A 12,076-nucleotide genomic window follows, 5' to 3' on the forward strand; every position below is an offset into this window, starting at 1 on the left:
ACACCTACTATTCCCGGGTCCAGCACATACATTTAAGTCCTGCTTTGTGTACCTATTTTTAAAATCTAATTCACTAACTTGTGTTTGTGTATAATTAGGGTCATGGTAGGTACTGGGTGTTTACACGGTTTCTATTGAAAACAAACAGCTTGAGCCAAATGCAATCATAACCATGTCATACTCAAATGTGTAATATTAAATGTTATCCAGTGTCAGTCGATAACTGGCATAAATTTTCAGTAATGCTGCTAGGTAGGCTGTAATTCTGAGTTCTCACTGTGTCGCTGTCTCCCTTGTAGAGTAATTTTGTAGTGAATGATGAAATAGTTTTGAGATTTCACAACTGTGGTTACACTGGCTACTAGTCAGTGCCCGTTATGTGCTTAGTATTTCTGCAAACTGATACTGAATTGATATGTTTACTGTTTGACATGGCAGGATGTGAGGTCAGATTGCAAAGATTTTATTTTCTTAGGGTAATAACTGCCCTCCGCTGCCTCTTACTGGGTATGCCCTTAGCAAGATCTGATTGTCATTTATACAAATGAATAAAGATTAGTTAATGAGAAAGACCTGTAAGATGAAAGGTCTTGGCTAACCACAAAAAATACAAACAGGAAATTTTTCCTTTTGTAATGCTGACAGAATGTCATTAGTAAAATAACCTTTGGCTGCTCCTATAGGCAAGACATTGCTAAAGTCAAGGTAGAAAGCCATCAAAAGCTTCGTGTTGTAAAAACATGAAGCTTGTCTGAGGAACAGCACCCATTCATACCACGCACAGAGATAGATGATAATTAACCACTGTTGAAGTACACCTTGTCTTTTATTGGCCAACTATCACTGTATGAGGCTATAATAAATTACAATTGGTATCAGAGGCAATGATAATGTCAATCACCACAATTCTAGCTCTTAGGCAATCTCCATGTCGAACATGTACAGATCGTTAGCCTATGCTAACACTTCAGACCTCTACCCTCCATCAACGCTAATTTCTCACATATAACATCCATCACTGCAGGCTGTTCACCTCCAATTGCCCAACAGTACTTCCATCACTGCTGGCAACTAACGGGGTGGCCTCACGGCTTTTCCACAGCCCTTCGAGCTAGTGCCATTCAAATTGGAGGCACAGTTTTTCTTCAGAATGTGCATTTTATTCTCAATCTACAGAATGTCATTGTATTACAGAATCACTTTTTGAGCTAATATACAAGAAAGTAATAAATTTCCAATTTTTAGTATATAATGTAACTGGATAGATAAAAATCTACTATCTCTCGCCACTCTTCTCTGTCATGCTTATTACCCTCTCTTTCACCACTAAACTCTCAAGTTTTCAAATCTCATCTGGTGCACTCCGCAAGAATCAATCTTTCCTTCTCATCCCATCTGGTAAGTCTCTCCTGAACCAGGGTCCTGGGTAACTTTTCCAAACTCTCCCCATTTCTTATTCTCACCAGTCCTTTTTTTTCAACCATCTTTCTTCCCCTACAACCCTTTTGCCAGAAGAAGGAGCCAATGGCTCTGAAACCTTGCAAATTTCCTTAACCTTTATAGGTGTGTGTTCTCCTGCCACCACTTGGTGAGTAGATTTTTCATCTATCCAGGTACATTAGAAGTACCTCTGAGTACCAATACTGAACTTACCACATCATCTGCTACAATTATAACTATGTTTGGTTGTTCTGGGGTTCCACTTGTGAAATTCCAAAGAACAGTAAAACATAGAAGTCTTCCTGACACCCACCTGTAAACCAAACCAATGAAAAATATCCTGCCATTTAATGAAATGCAAGACATAATTTTACATCAGTTATTTGATTACTGTTTATAGGGGACACATTTAAATACACATGCAAGAAAGAACAGTCCAATATGCAACTTCTGTCAAATTAAGTTACACAGAATCTTTTTTATCCACATGCAGAATGATCGTAATGAGTTCCTAAATCTAGATATACAGATAACTTGAAATGGTAGATATTTCCAGTTTCTTACTCTCCCCTAGCATAAAGCAAGAAATTTGAATCCCTACTGATTCAAAAGGAAATTAAAAACATGCCTCATTAACCACTCTTTCCATGAATTATCTGAGTTTCTAGATTCAGAGATTGAAAAGTTCTGTTAGCAGCGTGGCAAGGACTAGTGTCTGTCAGAAAAATGTATGAGAAGTAGTACTGCAATGTAAATAAGACTCAGTATTTAGAGCTGTAAAAATATTTTATTCAAAAATACCATTGTAATTAAGTAAATATTAAGTTACTAGCAGTAGATAAACAGCAACAATATAGTAAAACTGGGAAGGCAGCAGCTTCTTTCAAAACAGAAGATTTCTTATTAATTTACTTAATTAAATTTAGATGACAAAAATATGACCAGCACTGTGGGGTACAGTCATAAGTTTATTTACTGTTCATACAGTATACAGATTAAGACTTTATGATGTCTTTGTCTCATGTTAACATATGCCTTGACTCATTCCACATACCTAAAGGTTCTCTTTCTTTATGAAATCAATGAAACACAATTAATTAATTAATTACTTAAACTTTCAGTACCCATGGCCATTTGTTCCTGAGAACAAAAATAATGTTAGTACTGCACTTGAAGATTGACTTACAAGATGAAAGTGTCACATAAGAGTTCTCATTTGTTAACATCATATGACACATGGCTGCATACAAATATCTCTTACAAGATGCTGTGGATACTTGCATGGATTTGCCAGTAGCATTAAATCTGTGAACAATATCCATCCAATCCCAGGATATTGAAATGTCGTCATTAGGTTATTTAGGGCAAATAATATTAAAAGAGAGAGCTTCAGAGCAAGTACAGTTGTAGTTGAAACAGCAACTAGCAAAATATGCATTGAAACAGCAACTAGCAAAATATGCATTGAAACTGCAACTTGGACCAAACTGTAGCAACACTAAAATTTTATGGACAATCCTGCGAGAATATGTGGCGAAGCATTGCAACAGCCATTGATAGATGGCAAGTATAGGGTTTAGTTATTTTGGTTGTTGAGAGCATCAGTAGAAGTGGAGCATTGGCATAACAGGTGTGCTGCTACCTTGAGTAAGTAGCTATCATTTTGTTAACAGTTTCACTGGCATTCCAGCAGTTCTCCAGGACATGGTGGCTGCACCAGTGTACGACACCACAAATAGCAGCCAGCAGCCTGGGTCCCCGTTGTGGTACTAGCTTCCTGCACTAAATCCACCTTCTGGACTTAGTGCCACAGTGCAGCGGGCCATCCCAGGCTCACTCCATCAGCAAGCCAGACTCCTGTGGATGGCAGCTGTCTTCTGCCTTTGCAATATGTCTGTGTCTGCACCACTTGTCAACAGCCATTGGGACACAGTCATTCACTGCAGAGCTGGCTACTGCAGCAAGCTTGACAATCACCTCTGTGTGCTATTGGCAGAAGGTGTCTTCAGTGCAGCTCACACTATGAGGTCACATGTCACAGGCTGAACATAGGCATCATTAAAGTGGAGTACACCCAGCTAGATGAAAGCTGGTTGTCAGCTTGCCCAACACCTGGTTCTCTTCATGTTGAGTGGGGGCATGGTCACTATCCCACATCAGTGGAGAACATATGTATGAGTAAAATAAAGTGGTGATTTTGACAGTTGAGTCTCTCTGGGCCCTCACCAGCCTGCTATCCCATCTCAACCCTCCACTGGCTACAACACTGCATTACTGCTACATCTCCTCGTCCACTGTCAGCTATAGTTGGCATCAGAAATAGTGGTGTCATCTTCAGTGGGCAGCACATGATTTGTCATCCATGCAGCATGGTTTCTGGACTGGGACCTGCAGTTTCAACACTATGAGGTCAGTGAGAGAACTGCTGGTTATTTTTGGTGTGTGTGACAGGCATGGGATCTAGGTAGCAATTTCACCATAACTTAAAGGTTACTTTGTTTAGGCCAGAGAACTAGCTGATCTTTCTGAATTTGAGGGTGACTACAGACACAGTACTTGGAGCATGTTTAATGTTTGCAGCATAATCTGCTTGAGCATACTGCTCTGTGTTGTAAAGACACTTAATAATTTTTTCTTATTGATAAAAGTACAGGTAATTATTTGACCCTCATGCCACTCACTCATTTGAAAAGCATTTAACACTACAAGAAGATTTACACTCTTTGTTTGTTAGTTTTAGTAATAGTTACCTTCCATTGTTCTCATGTTCTGGTGTAAGACGTATAAACGAAGTGTTCCATAATTTTAAGTGATATTGCGCTAAATAATGAAAGCAACTTCTGAAACAATATGATTTTCCTATTTATGATACCATGAATTCCAGCTCCTGTAACTCTGGAAGATTATTATTATTATTTTTATTTTTTATGGAGAATTTAGATGGGGGCTAAAATCTTCACAGTGACACTGCTCAACAATAGTGGTATGTGAATGTGTTCATCTCTTTCCCTTCGTGGCTGCGAATGTCAACTTCAATATTTAGATCATATTTGCTGCAACATTCAGAACCTGCAATCTTTCTTTTCATTTAATTATGAAGTCTGATTATTTTCTTTCTCAGGTGAATGAATTGATTTTAACCACAATTCTTTTTACTCAGGCCATGGGGAATGACAGTACTTAGAACATACATGCCTCTATCCAAATCGTATGTTCGCATACAACTCAGTGTGTACCCACTTAACTATACTTGTGACCCATTTCCCTTACAGTATTAATTCTTATTTTGAACCACTCACTTGTGAATGTATGTGCCCTCTTATTTTGTGTAGTCAGTTGGGCGTATTCCTTAGTAAAGCTACTTTTAATATTCAGTGGCTTCTCTTCCACAACTGACCTTTGGATCTGCCACAACTGCACTTCAAACGAAATATTTATTACATGACTTTTATACTAACTCTAATATCAAATTTATGACTCCAGCTGACTAAGCTTCTAACAATTTAACAGGGCAGTTACAGTGTGCAGAGTCAGTGTCTGTAATCTGTTTTACGTGCCACTGTTATGGTAATGTTACAAGGCAAATGCCTGGAGTCTAAATGGTTAATGATAAGGATTTATGGTTAACGATAAGGCATAAAGTGTAATCTGTTGGTAATTTTCAGTCTGTGATTTTGTGTATTTCTACTGTGTGTGGATGAGGGGTAAAAGTGTCACAGTGGCAGAGCCAGAGACGCAAATGTACTGCCTCTGGATCCGAAATTCCCTCATTGACGATAAATTGATGAAAAGTGAGCACAATTGTCAGCAGAGAACATGAGTTGTGAGGGAAAATTGCAGTGGATGAGCAAGTAACATTTTTCTGGTCACCATACCATGAGGTGGACCCAACTGCCACTAGCCTAATTATTCCCTTTTTTGGAAGTTCATCTGAGGATGTAGTATTGTTTGGGGAGGTACTGATGACATCAGTAGGTATGAGTGGTTGGTCTGACAGTCAGCTGTTACAGGTGGCAGAATTACATCTAGTGAGACGGGCAAAAACCATTGTTAAGATCTACAGAGGCACTGAGGAATATGGAGACATTTGGGCAGTTGAAGAATGGTCTTCTGCAGAGGTATAAGAAGCAGAGCGGTGCAAGGTAATTTTGAGAGTGAAACACTCCCTTATTAACCCATTGTTATTAACTAGTGGATTATAGCCTAACAGTTTAGAATAGTTTGACCATGTGCAACTGATAAAGGCTGATTGGTTAACATTTACACGGGAGCTGTTTCGTATCAAATTCAACAAAACTAATTAGGATGTCAGGTTGGAATAATTGCAACATACTTTGTTGTTAAGGTTCTACATACGTTGTCTAAACAGCACAAATGAGACAGCTACCCCCTTTGTCTGACAAAATAATAATGGTTAACTCTTCACAGGTCACTTATTGATGTTGTTACATGCCAAAATTCTTCATGTAGCAGTGAATGCACAATCCTCACTGCACTCCATATCATGGGTGCCTGGTGTGGTTGTCGCGTAATCATGGGGCACAAAGTAACACTTAAACACATCAACAAGTCACTCAATTAATGCCATTTACATATCTGCTGGAGGTCAGGTCCATGGCAGCGTGTGACACAGAGCTGCTAAACAATTGTAAACCTGGTCAGCCATCCCGCCATAACCTGCCCTGCTCATTTAGCAGTCAACACTTGCTCGGAGTCTCAACAATGACTACTTGATGCCTTTGTAGTCTGGTCCCTTCAACCCCCACAAACCAACCAACTAATTGGCACACCCAGCACTTGACTATCGATAGTACCTACTGCGACCTGCGTGAAGCAAAGATTGTATTGTATTGTATTTTTTATTGGTCCTGTTGTCTACATAGCAGTTTATGCATAAGACATTGGACAAGTCAAGTTAAAAATATACAGGCTGAAAGTCATTTCAAGGCATACATATTTAAGGTTACAATAATACACTTTACACATAAGTATTTATATACCACATTTCATAAATTTAAATATTCTTCAATGGAGTAAAAGCAGTGATGCTGTAAATATGACTTTAGAGATTTTACAAATCTATTGACCTCAGTGATAGCTTTTAAGTTTTCAGGAAGTTTGTTATAAAGCTTAACTCCCATGTGAAAAGTACCTTTTTGGCACAGTCCTTGCTGATTTGAATCATATGTAAGTTTCCGTTTTGTCTGGTAAAGTGATTGTGTATATCACAGTTTTTTTGCAGTCTCCAGTCCTTATGTATTACATTTAATTTAAAGAACAAAAGGGTTTCCATAATGTATACACATGGTAATGGAGGAATACCAGATTTCTTAAACAGGGGTTTACAAGAGTCTCTAGGCTTGCACCCAAACAAGACTCTAATGGCCCTTTTTTGTAGTTTAAAAGTGCTATTAGCTGTTTTAGAGTTTCCCCAGAAGGTGACCCCAGATCTAAGATGAGAATGAAAGTACGCATGATATGCATTCAATACTGTTTTCTCACTACAGCGTGATTTTAATGAACAAAGAAGGTAACATATTTTGCTCAGTTCTGCATTGAGATATTCAATATGCCTATTCCATCTGATGTTACTCTGCAGCCAAAGTCCTAAGAATTTGGTTTCAGCATTGTTACCAACTGGTTCGTCATTGATAGAGACTGATGGGATAAACATGTCCTTGTTAGGAACATTGTGGAATTTTAGAGCAATGGTTTTCTTACTGTTTATTACAAGCTGATTACTCTGTGCCCAGCTGCTAAGTTGTTTCGTGACGATGTTTAATGTCTGCTGTAACAGTTCATCGTCGTCACCTTTTAGTAGAATCGTGGTGTCATCTGCAAATATGATTGTTTTGTGTGCATCAACATTTAAGCTTAGATCATTTATGTACAGAAGAAACAGAAAGGGTCCCATTACTGATCCTTGGGGTACACCACATTTAATTTGTTTATAGTCAGATAAGTGATTAGATACAGTTTTTAGTTCAATATTTGTGTGCTTGATGCTCACTACCTGCTTACGATTAGTCAGGAAGGAACTGATCCACTTGTTGGACAGACCTCGAATACCATATATTTCAAGCTTTGATAGCAGAATTTTATGGTCCACCATGTCAAAAGCTTTTGACAAGTCAATAAATACTCCTATTGTTTCCTGTTTTTTGTCCATCAGGCTTAGGATAGAATTGATGCACTCAAGATGTATTGTTCTTAATAAGTAAGGGGCAGTTGACCCCTTACATCCCCCTCCCTAAAGGATTTCTTTGAAACCAGAGGTGGAAAAGAATACTGACAGAGCTCACAGTGGTAGAAAGAGAATAAACATATAAATAAAAGTAAATTCAAATTTACAAATTGTATGGTAAATCCTCTGAGTCCAGTCGTAAACTGCCTCTACAAAACAGATTACATCTTAATTACAAACTATCCTAATGACACAACTCAAAATTGTAATTTGTTGAAACAATACTATCACATATAGATTATAACAAAACTCCTATCTACCACAGGTGATGAACTATACAACGCTGCATATCTATAAAATCATATCGCAACAAAACTATTTTCATTTAAGTTCATCTCTGTGAGGTTTGCTGTCCAGAACACAACCAGAATCCTACTGTATTAATGCCACATATCACAGTAAATAACTACCTCTAATTAGACTAATACCTACTTAACATAATACATCAGTGATAAAAAACATAGTACATTAAAAAAATAGTACTTAATACAAATGCAGATAAATGACAATAATTTACTCTATACTCAATAACGTATACATGACTCTACTGTCAGTGTGGTCATTATAAGATCAACCGCTAAAGAAATGTTTTCCTAATTGTGTTTCGTGCTTTTGAGCATCTATTATGAACACAGTTCACAGAGTGTTTCATATCTAGATCACATTAACACGTGCTACAATTTTGAGCATCTATTATTAACACAGTTCATAGTGTGTTCCATATCTAGATCACACTAACACGCACTACAACATTTTAAACACTAATACTTATCACACTATGAAGGATAACTATGTCTCAGTTCTTATATTCAATTCATCCCTTAAATATGGTTAAGTCTTTTCCCATCATGAAAACCCATAATTCTGAATAGATACAAATATAGTAACAAAAGACAACAGCTGACACTTAAACACCAGTTCTCGTGATTTTTACTCTTTTTTTTTTTTTTAAAAAAAAAAAAAAAAAAAAACCATCCATATATGTTTATGCCTGGTTAGGCCCCACTTCATCGTCCTGATTACTTCTGTCCTCTGAGGTGTCCCAATCTTCTCGCAGATAGTATCTCTTTATATTTTCAACATGTTCCTTGTCATGCACTCGACTGGTTTGAGCATATTCCACCTCTACAGTATTGGGTTGTTCGATCTTGATAATTCTATGTAGTCCCTTGAATAGGTTATAGTTTTCACCAATTTATCATGTCTTTACTGCCTCCTTTTCACCCTCTCCCTCATGTTAATTTCTACTAGTTCAAGTTTCCTCTACCAAGTCAGGTTATCTCCTTGCGGGTATTCCACCAACCTACAAAAAACACTCCAAGTTCCTGATTAAGTTAAGATCTCGCATGGTGCAAATCCTGTTGATCATGTGGTAGGTGGTTCCAAATATGCTCAAATTCTTCTAGGTATCCCTTCCAAGTACCTTGATTCTTGTGACAATAGGTACGACACAAACGTTTTAACTCCCATCACCTGACGGCCAGGTTCGAGGCTGGTCTGTATCTACAGATGGAAATCTGTTCAATTTGATGCCTATTCAACATTTCCCCCAACTCTTTGGATCAGAACTGGGATTCATTATCACTTAGGATTTGTTTTGGTTGACATACATTGCTGAAGTAATCTTTTTCCAGTTTATTAGTGATGGCCTTGCTGGTCGCTGTCTTTAATGTATAAAACTTCACAACTTTAGATACTAATTCTTCTGCAACTAGAATTTAGATGTAATTTCCTTTTGCTGCAGGCAAAGGACTGAACATGTCCACTGCCATGATGTCTCTAATTGATTCTGGTATGAGCCGATGCAGGTAACCTTTATGTTGAACAGTGGTAGTTTTAGTTTTCTGACATGTATCACAAGTACTCAGCAACTTGCATATACACCTTCCCATGTTGTTGAAGACGCAGTCCAATTTCAGTTTCTCAAGGCAGTTCTTAGGTCCATAATTGGCACTGCTGTAATGTGTGTCCCATTGTCCTATTGTACACTCTGGTCTACATAATCTCTCTTCATCCTCTCTTCTTCATTTCCCTGGTGGATATAATAGTATGTCCTAATCTTTTCTTCACCAGCACATCTATACTTAGTCTTGATTAATTTCAGTTTTTTGTCCTGGTTCTGCTCTCTACATATGTTTCTCAAGAACCTCTTCACAAAATCTACATGCTGTTCTCCCTTCATTATACCTATCCAAACTTGTCCTCCTTCTGGTCCACTCATTCCCCAAGAATCGAGTGGCAGCCTTGATAACACATCAGATATAGTATGTGATTTACCAGGTTTGTACATCACTTTGAGGTCATAATCTTGCAACGCCAATGCCCATCTTATCAAGTGGCTGTATCTCAGTTTACTTGTAGTTAAGAATGTTAGAGCTTTATGGTCCGTGACCACCTTTACATGTTGTCCAGGTAGTGTAGTGTTTCCGTTCCTCGGGGTTCTGCCGTGAAAAATATAAAATAGAAAATCTGATTGGGTTTTGAATTTTGATGGAATAAGTTACAGATAAGGCGGACTTCGTATTATTGATTGAGATAGTGCTGTAATTTGACCGTGCATGGCAGACCGGGTCGGCAACACTACAAAAAGCGACTGTACGGAAATAGCATCAGAAACTAGTTGAAATCTACCTTATAATCTTGTTAGAAATGCAGTACTAATTACAATATAGTCTTCATGGCTGTCCTCCTAATTCTCTTGTAAGAAGACCCGTCTTTCACTTTTCTCCGTCTGTTGAAAACTTCTTCAAGTTGTCACTGTCAGGATCAATTTACAGATTTGGCGGTAACCATTTCGAATCACTATTGTAATAACTTTGTTTTGTAATATAGTTTTAATTTCCACTTAAAAGCATATCTAACACAGCACCGAAAAATACACGTCTTTCATATGAAGACAAGAGAGAGAGACTGTGTAATCAATTAGTTGTTTAAAAAAACACCTACACAAAAGTAAAAAGAAGAACAAAATTATTTATAAAAATCGGTCACTGGTGCAGCGCTCTTCTGCATGCGCGATCGTAAATTATATCTTTGTATTGGCGGAGGCACGGTAGTCAAAGTACCATTACAGTAGATAACAATGAAATCACTTAAAACACCACACGATAGCCAGTGCCTCTCTCTCTGTAACGCTATATCTTCTTTCCCATGCATTCAAGCTTCTGCTACCAAAGGCTATAGTCTATATCACCTCCCCTACTTCCTTTTTTCTCGATTTGGTATAAAAGTATGCCTAGTCCATAATTTGAGCTATCCATTCCCAAATAAAGGTCTCTAGAGAAATCAGGATGGCATAATATATCTGCATTACACAATGCTTCTTTAATCCTTTCAAATTCTTCTTGACTTTCATCATTCCAGGGCCACATCATTTTGGCTTTAGTGAGTGTTCTCAGTTTTGGGGCAGTGAAAACAGGTTCCTTCAGGACTTTTCAATAGAACTTGCAGACACCGAAGAATGTTCGCAGTTGCCTTTTTTTACGAGGAACTGGAAATTGCCTAATTGTCTCTTACTTGGGGCAGGGTAAATACCCTCTTCAGTAATTATGGAGCCCAAGAACTTTATCAGATTTACCAGATTCTGACTTATCCAAGTCTGCTGTCACCCCAGCTTTCTCAAACGCCTACAAGACTCCCTCGAGTGTCTCTAAATGTTCTTCCCATGTCTCACTTGCAGTTAACATATCAGCCACATAAACAGTAACCTTCTTAAGTAATTCTTCACCCAAAATCTTGTCCCACACTCTAATGAATTCTGAGACCAACATGTTAAGCTCAAATGGCAATACTCTAAAATGATAACTTCTGCCAGCATACGTGAAGGTAGTATACTGATGTGACTCAGGGGCCAGAAGTATTTACCAGTACCCAGCAGTCAGGTCAATGTTACTAAGTATCTTTGCACCCCAGAACCTTTAAATTAATTCTTCTAACATTTCTGGCTTGTCTCGCTCTGGTTAAATGATTTTATTTACAGTACGTGCATCCAAAACTATTCTCACCTTCCCATCTTTCTTGTCTACCACAAATAATGGACTATTATATTGGCTCTTGGTTCTCTCAATAACCCCAAGGTCAACCATTCTTCTACCACTGAGAGGAGACATTGCTGTACTTATGTAAGAGCTCTGCTAACTTTTTCTGAATCTCTTCATCCAAATGTGTCATATCTTCTAGTCTCTTGCCCATAGCATCTTCATTAGGTTGATCCGCTTGTGCTAATCTCTTGTAGAATATCAATACTTTATCATCCAGTTGTTCTTCTGTAGGCCCCTTCTCGTAACACAAATTTGCCTGTTAGAGCTCTTCTTCCTCTTCTGACTTCTTACTTTCTACCAAGGTCAACTCTCTCCTTTCTCCGTCGCATCCTTTTACACTCACTGTGCCTTC

The 12,076-nt window shown here is 38.1% G+C and overlaps 1 protein-coding gene across 1 annotated transcript in view; it reads right to left on the minus strand.

Moving 5' to 3' along the window:
- The window catches only part of LOC126419334 (arylsulfatase B-like), a 138,747-nt gene that overhangs the window by 92,676 nt on the left and 33,995 nt on the right, over window positions 1-12,076 (minus strand). The window contains exon 2 of the mRNA XM_050086519.1: window positions 1,654-1,753. Coding sequence (XP_049942476.1) covers window positions 1,654-1,753 — 100 coding nt within the window. The remainder of the gene's footprint in view (window positions 1-1,653; window positions 1,754-12,076) is intronic.

This window comes from Schistocerca serialis, chromosome 1 (assembly GCF_023864345.2).
Source record: "Schistocerca serialis cubense isolate TAMUIC-IGC-003099 chromosome 1, iqSchSeri2.2, whole genome shotgun sequence".
NCBI lineage: Eukaryota > Metazoa > Arthropoda > Insecta > Orthoptera > Acrididae > Schistocerca > Schistocerca serialis.